This window comes from Fistularia commersonii, chromosome 12 (genome assembly GCF_037954325.1).
Source record: "Fistularia commersonii isolate RoL2024-O1a breed Wild chromosome 12, RoL_Fcom_v1.0, whole genome shotgun sequence".
NCBI lineage: Eukaryota > Metazoa > Chordata > Actinopteri > Syngnathiformes > Fistulariidae > Fistularia > Fistularia commersonii.
The window spans coordinates 12131989-12152378 of record NC_141295.1 but is presented as its reverse complement, the minus strand read 5'-3'; the positions used below and the strand labels follow the sequence as shown (position 1 = coordinate 12152378).

At 41.0% G+C, this 20390-nt stretch overlaps 2 protein-coding genes across 3 annotated transcripts; both read left to right on the top strand.

The window, feature by feature from the left end:
- The first annotated feature begins 1015 nt into the window (after positions 1–1015).
- Positions 1016–13893, top strand: gga3a (golgi associated, gamma adaptin ear containing, ARF binding protein 3a). Of its 2 annotated transcripts, XM_086157148.1 has the most exons (17): positions 1016–1079; positions 2493–2577; positions 2735–2810; positions 2912–3010; positions 3096–3219; positions 3301–3404; positions 4040–4120; positions 4203–4340; positions 4489–4570; positions 5928–6044; positions 6361–6573; positions 6661–6737; positions 6825–7225; positions 9260–9477; positions 10496–10665; positions 11635–11745; positions 11908–13893. In XM_086157148.1, the coding sequence occupies exons 1-17, from the start codon at positions 1043–1045 to the stop codon at positions 12016–12018; spliced, it is 2244 nt and encodes a 747-aa protein (XP_086013274.1). In that variant the 5' UTR covers positions 1016–1042; the 3' UTR covers positions 12019–13893. The 2 variants fall into 2 exon arrangements, with proteins under 2 accessions (XP_086013274.1, XP_086013275.1); XM_086157149.1 differs by lacking the exons at positions 1016–1079; positions 2493–2577 and having other exon boundaries at positions 2741–2814.
- Positions 13894–15950: 2057 nt separating this feature from the next.
- Positions 15951–19537, top strand: sumo2a (small ubiquitin like modifier 2a). The gene is made up of 4 exons (XM_086157143.1): positions 15951–16101; positions 16986–17117; positions 17841–17912; positions 19034–19537. Exons 1-4 carry the CDS (start codon positions 16081–16083, stop codon positions 19097–19099), a joined length of 291 nt encoding a protein of 96 aa, XP_086013269.1. The 5' UTR covers positions 15951–16080; the 3' UTR covers positions 19100–19537.
- The last annotated feature ends 853 nt before the right edge of the window (positions 19538–20390 follow it).

Here is a 20390-nt window from a genome sequence, read left to right as displayed (position 1 = left end):
AATGACAGGATAGGCGGTAGGCCTATAAATAACACATGCATGAATGAATGAATAATGTTCTTGGTTAAAGGTGAATCTAAATTACATTTCCTATCTATGATTAAAAATCTTTTGTGACAGGTTGCACAAATATGGAAACAAAAATCACAAAACAATGACTCACTAATACTCTGAGGACCAATTTTTCTCATTTATATTAATTATATGTCTTGATCAGTATTGTAGGAAGATGCTCTCTCGTCTATCCATCCTGACTTTGTACTTGCTATTTTTATTTATGAAAGATGAAAATGCATTTCTCTAAACTGCCAAGAGGCAGAAAGCTGACATCTGTTGGCATGAGAAAATGTCATTATTCTCAATCTCAAATCAAAACATTTGGGACATTCGAACGATCATATCAGAGTGAAGCGTGTCGAATTTAGATGATAAAGCTGCACAACTTCTGGGGAAATCACAAATCTCAGGACGGATACCAGCAGTTCCATTGGGGTCCTACTGTTCTTTGTAACAAAACAAAAAAGAAAAGTTAAGAAAAGAAAAGAAAAGAAAAGAAAAGAAAAGAAAAGAAAAGAAAAGAAACAAAAACAATTTTTAAAAATATTAAATAAATAAAATAAAATGAAACGAATTCAGATAAAATAGATATATCATAATAAAGATTTAATTATTCAAAAATGTAAATAGCTAACTTGAAAACGCAGAAAATAATCTAGGTAACTAATTGCCGTGTGCGATTAATATTGTAAGAAGCTGCACAACTTCTGGAGATCCCAAATATCAGGGTGGGAACCAGCAGTTCTTTGCAACCAAACAAAACAAAAAACAATTAAAAATATTAATTAATACTATAAGGTAAAACATAATAAATATTTGATTATTCAAAAATATAAACGTTAAATTGCGAACTTGAAAACGCAGAGAAAAATCTATTCATACCGCCCAAAAGCTTGTGGATGAGCAACCAAGCACGTAGTTTTCTTTTGTCCGACGGCACGTAAAGGCATCACCGGCAAAGCGTTGTTTGCTTCGGAGTACAAATATGGCGGACGATGGAGAGTCGCTGGAGTCTTGGCTCAGTAAGCACAGGTTTAAACTCTTCTTTAAATGTTCTGTCTTCAGGTGAATTGTGTGTAGATAAACGTTGCGTAACCGCGGGTGTTTGAAATATCTGTGGGACTCACATGACTTTGCGTCTCCCGGAAATTATCCGTGTTTATTTATCCGAGATGTCAAAAACTGGCTAACAGACAGCTGCTCGCACGACATATGTCATCGGAGGTAAACAGAAATGTAGCTCAGTTAATATTTGTCAACAAGGTGTCGTTATTTTTAAATTGTTAGTAAAATCTTTGTATCCGCTTGCGTGGTCTCAGAGTATATCGTGGCTTTTTGCATTCGCTCTCCCGGGAGCTTAAAGACGTCCGTTGAGGAGACGAGGCGTTCACCGCGGTCTCGAGTTCGAACAGGATTTGCAAGAACACGCCGGAGTGCCGTGAAGTATCCACGGGGGCGTTCAGAGGAGAGCTTACCAGGTCAGATAAACTGATTGAAAACCTGGTGAAAGAGTGATGATTTAAATTAAACATCATATAGATACGGGGAAAATCTAAAGCCATTCGAGGCTCAATGCAATTCAACAAAACAGTATAAGTAAACCGAAGTAGATGATTGTTTGGTAATAGTCAATAATATTCATTCATTCATTCATTTATACTGCATGTCTTGCTGGATCTGGTGCTTCAGTAAGACAAGCTGATGCTCTAAGAAGATGTTCTTGGGCCAAACGACTGATAATGGAACAGAACATGTTATCATAAACATGGGACCAAGTCTATGATAGTCTTTTAGTAATAGTTATTATTAACTTGTCATCACAACAGTTGCCAACTTATTTAACTGACACAAAACTGACAGAAGTGCTGTTGCTGTGACCACGGATGGTTTCAAATCCAACTTCTAAACCAGGTTACAGGTGGATGATGAAGGTATTCGTAGTAACTGGAAGGATGGACGTTAAGTTTGTTGCTAATTCAGCTCTAAAAAGACCAAGAGAAGCAAAGCCTGACTGCAAAATGGCTAATGATTCAAAACCATTAATGTCATTTGTATTGCATGAGTTAAGTAATATAATTATGGTGTTATATCCATAAGTAATATAAAACTGAACAATACAGCGTCAAGCTAACGTCACTGTGGTTCAAAGCAAGAAGGCATTAATGGCAGAAACACAGAGAAGCCTGCCCTCACCCTCTAATAATTACCCGTTGATTATAACAGTGATTAAAATAATCTTGATTTTTGGATATGAAGTGATATCGCACAGCCCCCACATTTGTGGAAGTGGACTGGCATGACAGACAGCGTTCTTCGCTCTCATCGTCTCAGAGTTCCCACTCTAAAATGTCAACTTGAAGTGCAGGATATATGTGGCCGATGTTTCTATATTGCAATTGCCTTTTTTAAAATATTTTATTATTTCCTCTTCCCAGACAAAGCGACTAATCCCTCCAACAGACATGAAGACTGGGAGTACATCATGGGATTTTGCGACCAGGTCAATAAAGAGTTAGAAGGGTATGTTGACATGGCTCCAGTCGATTTAAAATGTTCCTGCATAGCGAACCAATTTGATAATATCACCATTCTGTGCATTTTGTAACACCATTGTGACAAAAACGCAGAGTCCGCTGAAAATCCAATGATTGTCTCCTTGTTCATTGTTATTTTCCAGCCCGCAAATTGCTGTCCGACTGCTGGCTCACAAGATCCAGTCACCCCAGGAATGGGAGGCTCTGCAAGCGTTGACAGTGTGTAACTATTTAGCTTTTTCTTTTCGCTCGGATGGCGTTCACCGCTGACAATCGGTCGAACTGGTATGTTAAAACGGGTTTGTTTTTCCACATCACAGCTGCTGGAGGCCTGTATGAAGAATTGTGGGCGGAGATTTCACAGTGAAGTGGGAAAGTTTCGATTTTTAAACGAGTTGATCAAAGTAGTCTCGCCCAAAGTAAGTTACATGAATGCCGGAAGACCTCCAGCTTTGAACATCTCATTGTTAAGTTGTTTATTTTTGTTATTTAATTTTTTTACAGTACCTAGGAGACAAAATACCTGAAAAGGTAAAGAGGAAAGTGATCGAGATGCTGTACAGCTGGACTGTGTCCCTGCCTGAAGAAGCCAAGATCTGTGAGGCCTATCAGATGCTGAAGACACAGGGTGAGACACTCAAACCAACCATTTGCTTGGATAAACAACTGGCACCTTCAAAGTAGCGTGTTTGTCATTCGAATTTTCCAGGCATAGTTTTAGAGGACCCCAAGGTCGCCCCAGATGTCACGTTAGCGCCGCCGCCCTCGGGACGACCCAAGAATCCCGTGTTTGAGGATGAAGAGAAAAGCAGAGTAAGGAAGCTTTCATTCAACATCTAATATCTCTCCAAAATCAAGCATAGCATGTTGATTAGCCTCACAGCAAGAGGGTTCGATTCCGACAGTAAGACTTTCTGTGTGTGTGTGTGTGGGTTTCCTTCAGGTTTTCTGGTTTACCCCCACAGCTTAGAAACATGTAGGAGTTTCAGAATTGTCCAGATGTGAATGAATGGTCACTATATTCAGGTCCGGTCCAGACCTGACCGGACTGGAATGACTGGATGAATGAATTCATCGCACAGCTACATTACCTGTTCTTAGCACAAAACGATACAATTGCATAAAAAAATTAAATCGACCCATAAATCTGTGTTTTCCCCAATTCACAGTGAGTAGAATTTTCCTCTACTTTGAAATTCCCCAAGCTCCCAGCTCTAATGGCCATTTTGCATTTATGACATTAAAAGTCAAGGCACTGCTTGTATATTTTATCATTTCGGCTCAATTATGATAATTTATGAAGGACTCGTTTTCATTACTTGGGTGTCAATTTATGGATGAAGTTTTTCCCAAGTTTTGACACTGTGACAGCGTCTCAGCTTATTTCTGAATAGTCTAATGATTAAAGAGTTTGAGATTCTTACCGGCTGTTCTCTTCACTGCTGCAGAGATTAGCGGTGCTGCTGAAGAGTAAAAAGCCTGAGGATCTGCAAGAGGCTAATAGGCTCATCAAGAACATGGTCAAGGAGGTCTGGTTTCTACCTCTGAATCTCTTCATTCAAGTTTTTTCTTAGATTTTTCATCATTCTTTTCTTTTTTTTTTATTCACAGGATGATGTGAGAACAAAAAAGGTGACAAAGCTAAAGAACACACTGGAGGCAGTCAACAACAGCGTCAAACTCCTGAATGAGATGCTGGCTTACTTTAGCCCAGAAGACTCTGCCGATGCCGACAAAGATCTCATCAGGGTTGGTTTGACATTTTTGTGAAGCTCAGATGACCTTTCTAAAAAATGCTCTCTCTCTCTCTCTCTCTTTTTTTTTTTTTGTTTTGCATTAGTTCTCCCACCGCCTCTCTTGATGAGCTGTGCCCTCACCTCTAAATCCCTTTCTCCAGGAATTGTATGGTGATTGTGACAAGCTGAGGCAGACAGTGTTCCAGCTCGCCACCGAGACCGAGGACAATGACGCCAGCTTGGGTAAAAAAACGCGATCCATCTGAGTGAGATGATGTCCTCTCGATATCATAATTCAAGTCTTCGTCAAGATGCCTGGTATTTTGACATGTCCTGATTCATCAGATCATGAAAAGACTGCGCAGGCATTTGGTCTTAAAATGTCCGACTTGTGATTTTGATCGCGCTGCTCTGCTCTACATTCAAAATTAACACTTTCACTTGTAGCTTTTGCAATGACTACATATGTTAGCAAGCTTCATACACAAACCTATTGTTCACAAATAATAATGAACTGCAGGGTCTTGTAGCTTTGTCACTGGCACAAGTGTCATTGGTGACCATCAGCAAAATGATTGTCTTACTCTCATTCAGTAGAGTATTCTTTCAAGTTGTTGCTATCGATGCATTGATTTTACATTACAGGAGCTCCTCGACTTACGTGGAAGTTCAGTTCCTACGACGTAAAGCAATTTTTGCCGTCAGTTAGAACAATACTAAAAAGAACACAAACTAAATCAGAAATACAACCCGCAAACGTAAACAAAGCAGTCTATCTCTAATAGCACTGCGTGACGACGTATTCATCCATTCTGCTCGCCAACTAGCTCTTGCATGGCACTTGTTCTGGCATCACAATTAGTTCCCGAGGGGAATTAGTTTGAACATTGCAAACAATGGAATGATGAAGCAATACTTTCTCAATAAATTTCTGGGAGATGGTGACATAACCACAAAATGTCATAGGTCTAGGACGTCATTAACTGAGGACTTCCTGTATACTTTAATAGAGAATAAACATATTTACCCCAATTGCCCCTGGGGGACAAATAACGTTTTTTTTCTGATTCTGATAGCTCCGTTTCAGACAAATTTTTTGATGGACAAGTGAGCTGTTCCACGACAGGGAATGTTTGTCATTCTAAATAGCAAACTTGTAAAGGGTATAATGGATACTGATTACATTAATAATATTTCTTTTGTGACCATTTTTTTTCCTCTGCATTAGTGTCTTGTATTGGGGTACCTGCTCAGAATAGATTTCGCTAAAGTCAAATTCTGCTAAGAGATGAAAAGCCATTTGGTGACAGGTGATGCAAACTTTTGTTCATATTTTCGGCAACAGTGTCGCCCAGACCGCCTCTGAAAGTGTTGCTAATGATGGGATGTCATTACGTCCGGGGGTGCGTTCACAACTTCTCAGTGATCTGAACACAAAGGCCCAACAGGCATTGGTGATGGAACAGGATTTTGAAACGTGGCTTGATTGAAAGTCCCTAGATTAAGAATATGCCATGAAAGAGATTTAATTTTTGGAAATATTTATCATCATTCATTCCCCCCCCCCTCTCTCCTACACACCTTGAACAACCATTATCAGGAGATATTCTGCAGGCAAGCGATGACCTTTCCAGTGCCATCAATTCTTATAAGAAGATTGTGGAGGGACAGACCATCAACGGAGAGACCAAAGAAGCACAATCCTCTGTCAAACAAGGTAGATCTCAACTGACTGGCACCTTGACACATCATGTAACCAGTAAATTTATACATGCATACCTGAATTTTTAGTTGAATCACAAAAAGTCATTGAAACTAGCAATCTCCAGTATTTATTTCCCTGTAACATTCACTTGCTCCCACACTTCTGTTCTGAGAACTGAGGGATTTCCCGTCGTTTTTGTGATTGCCTAAGTAATGATTTGGAGCATGCAAATCCCCCAGCTGGGTTCTATGATTAGGTCTCAGCGCAGGTATCCAGTGAAGACCTCAACTGTTTTCACTTGATAAATGGGAAAAAAATGTCCTTATAGGCCCCAGCTGCAAATCGCAGTCAGAAATCCTCATTGACCTGATGGACCTGAACATCCAGACTCAGTCTCCAAGCAGTCAGGAACCCTCGGGATGCCCCCTGTCTATCCCTGCTGACCTGCTCTGCGGATCTCCAGCCACCGATCCTCAGTTGGTGGCCTCTAGCCAACCCTCCGAAGCACTCTTTCTGCTAAATGAAGATCTGCTATCTTTAGGTATCACTGCATACTTTAAGATGTCATCAGGCGTACAAAGGAACAAATAGCCTTGAAATGTTATCATTATATTTGTGCTGTTCGCAGGCCTCAGTGAAACGGTTTCAGGTAAATCTGCCATACCAACACACGGTAACCATAGCAATAACCTGCAGCTCTTACAGGTATGCGCACTCAAAGTGGCTGTGACTGATCTGTCTTTGCAGATGTAGTATTATCTTATGAATGGTGGCAGTATTTTCTCCTTTCAGGACTCCAATCTGGATTTGGATCTTCTTGACGCCACTCCATCCCCTGCTCCTACATTCTCTGCGCCCATGTTTACACAGCACACCTTCCCTGTGGCAAAGGCCCCGAGGAGCCCCGACAAATCTCAAACGACTTTGCCGGCCTCCGGCTTCCCCTTACCTTCTCTTTTAACAGACGCTATTGCAGTGACATCAGACCCACAGCCACATGAAGGCTGCATTCTGACCTCCCCAGCCCCAGTTTCTGTCCCTCAGTCCCACAACATGGCCTTCTGTACTCCAGCGGTGCCCTGTGACACGCCACAGCAGTCCTTGACTGCAGCGGAGCCTTCCCAGGCGGCATCTGGCTCACTGAATAACAACCTTCAAGATCTGGCCTTGCTGGACCTGGGCAGCCCTAAAAAGTGAGTAGCAGCCATTGAATAGAGTGAAAGAGAGGAGAATGTCGATCGGCCTCATTCTAAGCATGGATCACAGTTATCCCAGTAGATTATGGTTAAATGTGATTCGCATCAGCATAATTGAGAGAATTGGTCTGTTCTGAAAATGATATTTCAAATATGTATCAGTTTCAAGACTTCAGCCTTGCCTCATATCTTCTCCCGATTCCCCGGGCTATCCCATTATTGCTGGGTCCTGGGGGCATTGCTTGATCTCCTGCAGTAGTCTTGCTAGGCGTCCATCCTTGTTATTTCTTTTCTGAATTTTAAAGCTTGTTTTGTATAACCCCCGGTATTCGCTTGTAGCTTGTAGCGCTACTGTTATTATTAATGTGCAATCATGTGTGCCTTCCAACCCTCACATTCCCCAATTTTCTATCGCAAGATTCCTCATGTTTATCGTCATATGTACCGTTTGGAAACACATTTTCCTGTGCAGTAGTCCCTTGTTTAATACAGGGGTTACGTTCTAGAACCAGCCGTGATAAATGAATATCCGTGAAGTTGCAGCCATATTTTTATTTTATTATTTTAGGATGCCTAGATGGTCTAGAAACAGTAACAGTGACAAAAAGACTGGAGGCAGAGATAGAGGTCACAGAGATGAAGATGCTAAGGTTCTTTTTGGGAGTGACAACGATGGATAGGATCAGGAATGAGTCCATCAGTGGAACAGCACATGTTAGATGTTTTGGAGAGAAGGTCAGAGAAGCCAGACTGAATGGTCCGGTCATGTATGGAGGATGGATAGAGAATATATTGGTAGACGGATGCTGGAATTGGAGCTGCCGGGAAGGAGGTCTAGAGGATGACCAAAGAGAAAACTTATAGACGTAGGGAGAGAGCATATGGAGGTAGTTGGTGTGAGAAAGGAGGATACAGAAAATAGGGTTAGATGGAGAAGGTTGATATGCTGTGGCGACCCCAGAAGGGAAAAGCCAAAGGGAGAAGATTTAAGATATTTTAAAGCTTTATGACCATCCCCACACTCTTACTAACCCTTTCCATACTCGAGTCCTAAACACTTCCTATGTAATTCACACAAACACAACACCTCAGAGTAACATAGTGAGTAGCAATTGCACGTCGACGTAATATGCTGAATGCATGGTATGTGCAGGAAATGCAAAGAATGATGCTACAGTCGCTGAGCCAATCAGAGCCCGAGATACTGAAGACTATGCTCTGGTTGGTTGTGTCCCATCCTTCAGCCAATAATGTACCGCGAACAATGTCACATGGGTAAAATAGTGCAAGAGTAAGCGGGCAGCATCTGTTTTTTCTGTGCACAACTCTGTCTACTGCACACTGCATCCAATACAGCGCATTATTTTATTTTCTGTCATGTTTTAATTTTTTAGGCTAGAAAATGCTTATTTTTTATTTTTCCATAAAAATAATTGAAATAAAAAATATATAAAAATATTTATACCACCAAAAACCCGTGGTATAGACAAAAGTTTGCAATATAAAACATAAGTTAAAAATCTACAATACAGTGAGACCACAATATGGCAAGGGACTACTGTACACTGAAATTCTTCATTTGCTATCAACAGCGAAGCCAGATAGGTAGCAAAAAAAAAATGCATATTATTGCAATGAGATGTAAACAGTGTAAAGAAACCTAAACGGTTGCATAATTGCGTTCTCTCTGTTTCTCTGCCTATCTGGTTGAGGCAGAAGGCCATTGGCAGTGGACTCTAATCTGTCCAAGGTTCTTGCCTGGTAAAAGGCAGTTGTGTCCACACCACTGTCACCAGGCGTTTACTCAAGGGTGAATGTCAGGTGTGGTCCATAAAATCAATTCTGATTTGTCTTGACAGCGGGAACTAATATTAAATTCCTTTTGTTTAGGAAATAATGACATTGGCTTGTAAAATTTTTATATTTAAATTGAGCTTGAAGTTTAATACTTGATTCACATTTCATGTTTTACACCACAGTTCCAAACTTTCATCAAGAATGCAATAACAAACTGTATGCTTTGTCTGGCAGCTTTCCGGTCAAGAGCGAGGACGGAAGTATTCCTGCTGGCCTGTCCTCCTCTATTGGCGGCACATCCCTCACATCCGGCCCCCTGCTCTTAGGAGAGATGCTCTCTCCGCCTGTCAAGTGTCCAGCAGAAAGCCCGTTGCTGCCCCCCTTTCACCCTGCCGCGGGAGAAGAGATCTCCCTGACTAACGTCTTCGTACCTTTGGACGCCATCAAGCCGAGTAAGACTTCATTTTGAAGACAGATTGTTAAATCTGCAAAGAATCCCATGGATGGTGTGCTGAGGAGAAGACGAATTTCCCAGAGTCAGTCGCTTTCCAAACCTGTGACGACCAGATCTGTCCACCATCAGCTGTCCTTCATAAAATATTCTACTGACCAGATTATCTCCCAAATCATTTGGAATTACTTAAATCCCTGCCGCAGTCTGTATATAGTATGCATAATTTTTAGAAACAACATCTAATTTGAAGTGACCTTCCTTCTTGTTTGAAGCTGAAGTACACGGAAGCCAGACTTTGATGCATTAGCACCAGTTTTGTGAGTCTGAGAATCCATTTCAGATTTTTCTGAGAGCAGGCCGTTCTGAGCTGAGGCAGGTGGTCACAATGGCCTCCAGGCTCCAACTGCTCCCATGCCATTGGTGCTTAAATGTGCTGACAGATTTGGCAAAAGCTATAAAATTAACCTTTTGGGAATTCTGAGCAGGGTAATCAGGATTCGAGCAAACTGTCGAGCTTTCGTGGGACTTTGGTTCCTGCCTAAAGCCGCAAGAGGAAAAGCCAGAGAGGCTCTATGTTTGTGCAGAATTACTACTTAATTGTAGTGCAGTGGTCAGCACTTCACTCTCACAGCAAGCAAGTCCCTGGTTCGATTCAGGCAGGGGGGGGGGCTTTCTTTGTGGTGTCTCCATGTTCTCCCAGTGTCTGCGTTGGTTTCCTCCGGTTCCCCAGTTTCCTCCCGCAGTCCAAAAACATGCAGGGGTTTTGGTGGAAACCCTCAGTTGCACATATGTGTGAATGAGAGAATGAATGACTGTATGTCTCAATTTAACGTCTGAGTGACCGAATGAATGTTGTTGCTACATGCAGTCGACAAGTCCAGAGTGAATCCGCCCTCTTTCCCAATGACAGCTGGCGTAGTCTCCAGCACCTCCCTCGATTCTGAGCGCAGGAAATAGATAATGAATGAACAAATAACAAATGGATACTCCAGTTGTAATGTTATTTTTCTTTTTAGGTAAAGTATGTCCCGTGACAGCATATGACAAAAGCGGCGTCCGTGTTTTGCTCCACTTCGCCACTGACTGTCCGCCGGGTAGGCCTGATGTGCTGGTAATGGTGGCATCCATGCTGAACACTGCTCCGCTGCCCGTCAGGAACATAGTTCTACAGGCCGCTGTTCCGAAGGTAAGACCCACAGAGTCACTCTACCTTCACCTACACCGCAAGGAAAATCATCATAAGGGTTTTTCTGTGGATACTGTGGATACTACTCATGACCATCATGTCTCAGCCGTCAAATAGCCAGCTACGGCAGGGAAAACCAGTGTGAGCCAAAGTGACATCTGCCCTAATGGGAATGTCACAGCGTTTTTTTCGACGCGCAAGCAATATGTCAGTAGTACCTTGAATCACAGGTTTAATTTTTTTTCGGGACCGAGCTCGAACTCAATTTGCCTGTATATCAAATTTAATTTCCCCGTTGAAATTAAGTGAATCACTATCAGTCCGTTTGAGCTGTCCATTTTTTGTTACGTGTTTTTACATAAGAAAAATGTACTTTCTGAGTAGCAAATAGCATCTTAAAATATTATAATACATAATAAAAGAGAATGTAAAGGGAGAGAATGTTTTTTTTAAAGTGTATTTATCCTCGGAAGATCGAAAGAAAATGGCGGTGCAGAGGAGGTTGGCAGTTTTTCATTTGGTGCTCCATCACTTCACTTAACTTACTGGCTACACACTTAATGCTACAATTTATTGCTAAATACAGCCCGACTGGCTGTGAGTGACTCCTCTGATGACTCGGCTGTTGACATTTCAGCCATCTGCTGCACCAAATCCCTGAAAATGTGTCGTGCCTTCTCACAGATGACACTCACGGTCATGGTATCTTACCAACAGCAACTTCTCCATCTTATCATGGACGAGTCCACGACACGTGCACCTTGCTCATGTTTTTCCATGACTTTTGCTGTTTTTAAACGCCACTTGACGGGCTTGCAGCCATATGCAGCTCGCTCCTAACTCAGATCCTAGCTCTTATCCCAAAGCAAAAAATCAACCAAGAGATGGCTTGAATTTCGGAAAAATCATAAGTTGATGCACTCGTAAGTCAAGTTTCCACAGTATTTGCATGTGTGTCCCTTTTCTTAGACAATGAAAGTGAAATTGCAGTCACCATCAGGCACTGAGCTGGCTCCCTTCAACCCGGTGCTTCCCCCCGCCGCCATCACTCAGGTCATGCTGCTCGCCAACCCTCTTAAGGTCGGGTGCTGCCTCTCGATGTTGATACCCTAAGAAACTCGGACAGCTCCATGTTTGAGATCATACATCGCTGCCCTCCTTCCTGCTTATTTCGGTTTGAGAAGATAACCTACGATGGTCCCCACATGTCAGGCTGACCATCCATGTCTGTCTGTCTTACAGGAAAATGTCCGTATGAGATACAAACTGACATTCACACTGGGAGAGCAGCCTTACACAGAAGTCGGGGAGGTGAACGACTTCCCACCCGCTGCCAGCTGGGGCGCTCTATAGCCGTGCCTGACTCCTCAAAGTCAGCCGTTGTTGTCTCTGCTGGACTAAGATCATGGAAAAGCAAATGGAAGGATACCTGGAGAATCCAGTAAAAAACAGAGTATTATCACGAAGGATCTTCTGCTGGAAAAGCCCACTGGAGGAAACTAAACCATAACACCTATTATTTGCAGAGCTGGTTTGAAGTCAGGGGTGGAAACCTTTTTGTTACTGACTTTAGTGACTAATACTATGTATTCCTCATTTAAGTTCCACAATCACGCCTTCATTTTAATCAGCAGAAATGCTTTGACCCGGTCAACTTCATACACAAGCACAGTATGTTTTCAAGGTTATCATGATCATCATTCCTCCTGAGTCAGTTTGCAGACAGTGAGTGGGCCCAACAGGTCTCCTGTCCGTGGTGAAATCGACTTCTTAACACTACTTGAACTCGTAAAGAAGAAACCTCCTGCAGCCATCATGACTGGAGCTGCGTGGCATTTCAAATCACACTAACACCTAATACTTGAGGCTTTTAGTGTGTCAGATCTGAGGTGTGATTCTAGGGATAGGGGCCAACATATAAGTTTGCTGATATGGGAGTTGTTTGAAAAGAAACTTATGCTAATAAGTTTAATGATGTATCGGGATATGCGGGGAGATGTTGAAACATCACAGCAATAATCTCAATCTTAATAAGCTCTAAACCAATGGCAGGCAAATATTTCACTGTAAAAACAGAGTTCTCTATTTTTGCACGCATGTGTGCGTGCATGTTTGAGAAGACTAATTGAGGAAAAGCAAAACAAGAGGCACAATTATCCTACTTCACGCTGGTCTGACAGCACACTATTCACATAGTGTTTCTGATGTGATTTTCCAAACCTAAGATGTTGTAAAATAGACAGTTTGGCTCAGACTGAGCTGTGGTTATCATCAAATCCATGTTTCCACTGCCTGACAACTGGTAATCATGCCTGAGAGAGATGATATTAATGTGTTGGTGCATTTTTCTGGACGGTTATCCAATCAATGCGTGACTCATCCTGATACAGGGATATTCACATTGTTAAAAGATGGACAAGGCAGAACAGCAGCTTCCTCTGAAGGATTTTTAAATCCGTTATTTATGTTAAGCCAGTTTTTTTTTTTTTTGACTCTGTATGTTGGAAGTATATCCCAAAAAGTTTCCATGGAACACTATTTGTGCTTTTACTTAAATTTACTTTTTTTTTGCAATGTGTCTACTGTATCCTTTGGATCCGCAAGATTCGTACTTTGTTAAAATGCATTCAGCAACGTGTCACTAAAGCAGCAGCTTGACAGTTAAATATACTTTCCACTCCTTGTGCTCTTCTCCCAAAGAAATCCTGTATATTTTTTGTGAAGAATCCAGGCAATTCAAGGATAGAATAATGCTCCTTAGTATTTTGTTGAATTTAAAATATTCATTGATAATGAATTGAATGCATATGAATGAATTTTTAAATAATTCCTCATCATGCATTTACGTCGGTTTGGATCCCAAATATTTATTTTTGCCAAAAACTTGACTTGTGAATTCGGGATAACAGCTGAATATTGAAAGGAAACTCCTGCCAAGAAAATTACAGCAAAGGTTAAGGCCTTTTTTTTTTCTTCACCAAAGCCGACAAATTTTCCTACATCTTAAGGAAGTGGGCGGATTAGAGTAAAATTCGATAAACTGGTAAACAAGTTCATTTTTCTTTCTCTTTGAAGACATGCGTGTTAATTGGGAGATTGTCTAAATATTTATGATTTAAGTTATTTTCTTAAATTTGTTACATTTGTTGAACTTGTTATTGCGTACTTAGGAAGAGGAAAGAGCAACCAGCTGTTTCCATGCATGACAGGAATAAACGAGATGCATCTATTTGTGTACTATTTACAAATGGTTGTATTTTTTATTATGGTGCTATAATGTCTGAGTTGGATTTCCCTGCAGTTAGGAAATGTCGTTGAAGAAACTGCAGACACAAGCTTTACTTTAACCAATAACATTATTTAGATACCAGCATGCAAGAAACCTTGACCTTGAAAGAAATATGGGTCTGCCTGATTGCTCAACCATGTCAATAAGCTGGGTCTAAAATTAGAAAACTTGCATAATAATTCTCCGGCTCAATTGCACCCCCACAGATTGTCCTTTCAAAATTACATGCATACCAACACCATTGCATTAAGTGTAATTGAACCTGGTGTGATGTCAAGTGATGGGCACGTTTTCCGATAATGATGGCAATACTCCTTTTCATCTCATGTGGGACTGAATGCAAATATATCAGGAATAGTTAGGATTTGGTACCATGCTGATGGGCACAGGAGCAGGAACCTCCAATGCCACTCCACAGCCACTGCTGTATGCTTCTGTTGTTGCGGGCGAAGTTTTGAACGCTGTGACTCTCACTCTTTGGGCTGGGTAAGATTGATACAGCTAAGACATGCAGTTACTGATTAATTACTAGACTTAAGTTTAAGGGTCATGTTTTTTTTAGCTCCATGCAACGACATAGGTGTAACTATTTCAACACTAAAGAACAAGGAAAATGTTTTAATGTGGTGAGATAGATATGATCATTAATGCTGACCTTGTTTCAAAAAAACAATGCATATAACTGTTTAGATATTGCATATTCAGTTACAAAAACAGACAAGAAAAAATCCCAGAAGATGGATGGTAATAGTGGAAGGTGTTTGCTGGCAAACTAATTCATCATTTAGAGATGATGGGGTTTGCAAGTGTTTCAGTAGTCATAGGAGGTACATTTGGGATTTTTTAATCAGTGTTTTCACACCCGTTTATGTTCACAGCACAAAGAGTACGAAGATGTGATATTCACAGCTACATTGGCAGAGAGAGAAAATTAGACTTTGACATGTCCTTCATTAACAAAATGGAAACAAATGGAATACTTAAATATCTGAACAAAAGGAGATGAAAAACCTTGATTTTGTCACATTCGGTTACAGTATACATACAGCACAACTTCAGAGAAATTCAATCACTGCATTAACCCATCATGAATGAACCATGAACTGAAACTGTAGAAAGGGGGGGGTTTGGATGCAGATAAGAAAACAAAAGTGATGCAGTATGCACTGTAAATAATACAAAGTGCAGGGTGCAAAGACTGTTTAACAAGGTGATGATCATCCACATAAGTGAATAATCCACATCTACGCTGCTTATCCTGCAGGGGAGGGGGGTCGCGGGGGGGCCTAGAACCTATCTCAGCTGTCGAAGGGCGAGAGGCGGGGCTCACCCAGGGCCTCATGTAGAGACACAAAACATCTCTTATTCACACATCTGGGCAAGTCCCTGTGTGTACAATATATTGAACACACACAGTAACCCCAAAATCCTTTGCTAGTGATGTTTGACTTGAATCTACACAGTTAGTTGGCATGAAGGGGGTGCACCCTCAGCCTAATGGTTAGTGTTTAGAATGAATCCGCTGGGTTTCCCCTGTTCATAGCCTGTGGATAAAGATCAGCTCTAAATAAGCATAACCGTGAGAGCAAGCTCTCCTTGACTCTGATCCTCCATCATCAAGCACTTTGCAGCAACGTATGTCTATCGCAGATTAAAAAGAAAGACTAAAGGGAGTGATAGTTGGCCTCAGGGCAAATCGTGTCATGACATCTAAATTGACGCGCAAACTGCATGGTTGGCATCCCCAGGGTATGATTTAATACGTGACATGTAATGACTACACCTTCAGACAAAGGGAAAGGCAAAAAAAAAATAAATGCATGCTATTTTATGCACAAAACCCAGCTGAGAGATGCAATCTTCATTTCACTAATCTACAATTGGTACGGTGGGTGACGGTATGCACACCCGGGCGTTTTGCAGTCTGCCACAAAACACAAAGAAGAAGAAGACAAAGATTTCGAAGAAGAAGAGGCGCATGCGCAGTCGCGCCGACGGCTCTCTTTTGCCGCCCGTGCTCCCGGACGCGGTGGGCACCGCCACTTGTAGTTCTATGAGCGGCCCGCCAGACTGTGCAGCGGAGTCGTCGTCACTGATACGAACAGGCGTGGATAGACGGAGCAGCAATGGCAGACGAAAAGCCTAAGGTGAGGATGGGACGCTACGTGTGATAGTCCTTAACGTTATCGCAGCCAAAATTGAGTAGCGGAGTACAATTGTCGAGTAACAGACTTCCAAGGAAGAGATGAGGTCACACAATAACAGGCAGCAAGGGATGGCTAACTAGCGCGTTAGCAAGCTAGTCGGCGAAGTTAGCAGGAAAAGCTAACGCGGCTAAAGCGTCTTGGAACACGGCTGACATGAAGTAGACAATAAAAGCTGCTTCTCGAAAAAGAAAATTCTAATAGGCATGCCTTTTAGGGGTGCATCGTCATGACGAAGTCGCTTTCCATGTGTCGATTTTTTGTTAACGTTATGCACGTACCGGTGAGCGCGAAAAATTGGGTAAAGTGAAACGCGAAGACTCCGCAGCGCGACGTTACAATAGCAACGGGCCGAAAAGCGACGACTTGATTAGACCCCCGAACGGATGCATGCATAATCCGGCGCTGGTGGCTGTTGTGTTGTCATTTCCTGCATTTTAATATGAAATGGGACGTTTACGTTTCTGTTTTCATCCCCGTAAAACACCCGTTGTGTGTGAATTCAACCTAGGCCAGTGCCTGTGTACTTGCTCGGCTATGCTAAGGGTTCTGGATATAGTAACCCCCCCCTCTCCAGAAAGCCCATCGTCATCACCCCAACATCTGCACTCAATACAGCTGCGTCAAAACACGACGTACAGGCCACAAAAACACCACCTTCGGCCCAATGCATGGCGAAATCTTCGGCCTCTGCACGCACACATCATTTTGCACAGTGAAGAGAAAGGAGAATGCAGTTGAAGAAGTTAGACACAGTCCGATTTTGAAACTGCAAGGCATAAACGGGGCAAATGACATCATGCAAACTTGTTTTTTTTCTTCTTCAGGAGGGAGTGAAGACCGAGAACAATGAGCACATCAACCTGAAGGTGGCAGGGCAGGATGGCTCGGTGGTGCAGTTTAAAATCAAAAGGCACACTCCGCTCAGTAAACTGATGAAAGCGTATTGTGAACGGCAGGTGGGTCCCCGTCCACAGTGTTTCCATTTCTAGCCACTAATATTCATTTGCAGGTTCAAATGAGAAATCCAGGTTTGATATGCTGAGCCTTTGCTGAGATAGTGCCACTTTCTTTGACTTTTTTAAAAGGCAGAACCGAGTCAGTGGAAGAAGTTCAATAGCATTGAAAAAAGAGACAAAGTAGAAATGCAGCTACCCTAAATTGCCTGTTTTTTTCCAACTCAGAATAAATAATGCCTTTGTAGATGGAGAGATACCCTTCTGAGAGTTTGCCTTTCCAGATGTCACATAAAGAACAGCAAAACGCTATACCCCTACTATTTATATATACTGTTTTTTTAAACTGTCAGACAGGAGAGGAACCCATTGTGCACTATACCTAACTTTTAATTAATATTATAATAGTATGTTTAAATTTCAGTACAATATATTTACAGTAATGAAGACTGAATCTTACTTCAGTCAGAAGCTGAATTGTAAATTGATGTCTAAATATTTTACCCCAGAAAGCATGATACATGAGTGGAATAGTATCTAGGAAAGTACCACAAAAAAAAATTTCAAGCTGCAGCCCTAAGAATAACAGTAAAAGTATGTAATAAATATGTGTTGGTTGATTAAGCACCCATGAGTGTTTCTTATTTCACTCATATTCATGTGTCAATTTAATGCAATTTGATCGGTAAAGTTTGACCTGATAACTGTCTTGTTTTTTTCTCGCAGGGGCTATCAATGAGACAAATAAGATTTCGATTTGATGGTCAGCCCATCAATGAAACAGACACACCCTCACAGGTAAGGTTGCATCATCGAAACCTAACCAGTTCGATTTTGTATTTCAGTTATGTATACTTGGCACAATAGCCTTTTTGTTAGGGCTTAATTATTACATTTACTCAGTGGTTGCTAGATATCCAGTGAAATTGGCATTGAAACATCAATATAGATGAGTATGTCTGCTTTCATAATGTAATGGTGTTTTAGTGTGTGATGATAATCCACTATTATGCACAGGCGATGAATAAGTACCATTAAGCTAACAATGAACTTTTTTTTTCCTTTGGCAATTTTTTTTATGTATGTCAGAATATAGTCCCTTTCAAAAATTGTGCATGCGATTGCTACACAGTGTCCTTGTTGTTATTACTTGAACACAGTAAATCTATCAGTAACCCTCACCTAAATTGATTCAGGTCCTCCTTGGCCTTGTAACTAGTTGCAGGTTTCTTGCATAACATTTTGACTAAAACCAATAGATGATATCCATGTTAACATAATGAGATAAAATGTTCATTATCCACAACTCAAGATCTCAGATTTTAAATTTGCTTTTAAATATTTTTTGATAGTCAATTGTTATGAGTCAGATTCTTGAAACAAAATAGTCATAGTGCTCTAATTCTTAGGAAATGTGTATCATTTCTGTTTTTTCAATGTGGCAAAAAAATGAAACTGCGTGTATGTAGCAGATGTCATTTAAGCGTTTGCAATAACTGATCTGTTTCAGTTATTTGAAAATGGTTGTGTTGTAGCCCCAATAATAACTGCCTTTGACAAATATAGATAGTGATGTTATGCAGAGCATAGGGTTAGATGGAGGCAAATGATTGGCTGGGGCAACTCCTGTTGGGAAGAGTTAAAAAGAGGAAGATGGAGATATGATGGTCGACCCCACTCTTCATTCAATCCTTGCGTTCTATGTATAATATATCACATGGGATCACAAAGCACCAATATTCAATACCAATCTTATCTAGGTGTTGCCGGGGAGAAATGCAAACACAAATGTGCTGCCTTAAAGCAGTTCATGTTGGAAAATTATCGATGAATTGATGTTTTGTCCCGTTTTGCAACGTTTGTTTGTATTCATACCTGTAACTGTTAGAGCCTGACCTGACCTTTGAACTCTGTTGCAGCTAGAAATGGAGGACGAAGATACAATTGATGTGTTCCAACAGCAAACTGGTGGTTCTTCTCTTTAAAGACTGTTTCCTACAAACATCTCTACCTCCCCTCAATTTCCCTAAACATCTTTATTATGCCCAGTCTTCAAATGCTACCAGCCAGTGGAATACTAATACAAAATGTTCAATATCAGCAGCACACTTGTTGTGGGTGGGATTTTTTTTCACACTGTCATTTGTATGTCAATATGTCAAGAGCTGTGCAGTGTTGACAATGTGTTAGCTGCAGTGAGTGGAATGTGCCAGAGAAATTAAACTATCATCAACTGTTTTTTTTTTCTTTTGGCAGCCGTGGAAAGAGGATTCGGTCTTTGTTTGAGTTTTTACGCTTAGTCATTGAGATTTTGATTCTCCCAGAATTTTGTTATTGTTGTCAAGTAAGCCTGCATTTTAAATTCACCATCTGTTGTTATGAAATGTATTATTGGAATAAATTGAGTCTTTTTTTTTTTTTTACATATCTTGTGTGTTTTGTTTTTTTGAATGTACTATAAACCAGTGGAATTTGGAAAGTGGGTACAGTCATTTTTTGAAAATTTCTTTTTGCAATATAAAATTTGAACCCAATTGGTAACTCCTTTTCAAACCGATCAATTAAGATTAAGGATTGCTTTTAGTCAAGGCCCACTGGTGAACCTTGACTGTATTTGAAGTCATGAACTAACCTACCTCAAAACTACCATGTGTTTAACATGTGTGACCTACACACAACCAAGGGGACAATAATGCGGATTAAGGGGTTTTGGAAAATGATTTCCAACCATTGGTTTTCCCAAATTACCATAGTTAGGTTGCCACGTTTTTAATATCTAGATATGCTGTATCTCATCACCTTGCTTTTGAAAAAAATGGCAACTTTTTCCCCAAAAATGAAGTGATAGTGGACTTTTCTCTTAGCGTTGCACAATGTCACAGGACGCGTATCAAGAATGAACAAAATCTTGGATTTGCGAAACGCTGCATCATACAAGCGTACAATGTGCTACTGACTTCCGGTCAGTGCCAACGACGTAAATGCATCCATGAGAAAATGCCGTCCCTGCAATTATTTCTGCCTTACCTTCTGTCAAGTCAACAATCTTCACCCCAAAACGGCCGGAAGTACAGCGGCTTTCTAGCACCTTTTTTCAATGGACATGTTACAGTCTTATAGTTTTAAAAAATGTTGAATACTGATTCGATTCCATTGGCACTATCATTTGAATAAAACCAAACCTCGAATCTTACAGATCTCAAACATTTTTATTTTACGTCATGCTCAATATGGGGTTATTTTATTTTGGAAGCAAACCGGAAGTTATGGCTACCT

Excerpts from the sequence above, each read along its gene's own strand:
- gga3a (XM_086157148.1), top strand. The coding sequence starts at position 1,043 with ATGGCGGACGATGGAGAGTCGCTGGAGTCTTGGCTCA. Across the intron at positions 4,571-5,927 it reads GGACAATGACGCCAGCTTGG|GAGATATTCTGCAGGCAAGC; the intron begins GTAAAAAAACGC and ends AACCATTATCAG. Across the intron at positions 6,045-6,360 it reads ACAATCCTCTGTCAAACAAG|GCCCCAGCTGCAAATCGCAG; the intron begins GTAGATCTCAAC and ends ATGTCCTTATAG.
- sumo2a (XM_086157143.1), top strand. The coding sequence starts at position 16,081 with ATGGCAGACGAAAAGCCTAAG. Across the intron at positions 16,102-16,985 it reads TGGCAGACGAAAAGCCTAAG|GAGGGAGTGAAGACCGAGAA; the intron begins GTGAGGATGGGA and ends TTTCTTCTTCAG. Across the intron at positions 17,118-17,840 it reads AAGCGTATTGTGAACGGCAG|GGGCTATCAATGAGACAAAT; the intron begins GTGGGTCCCCGT and ends TTTTTCTCGCAG.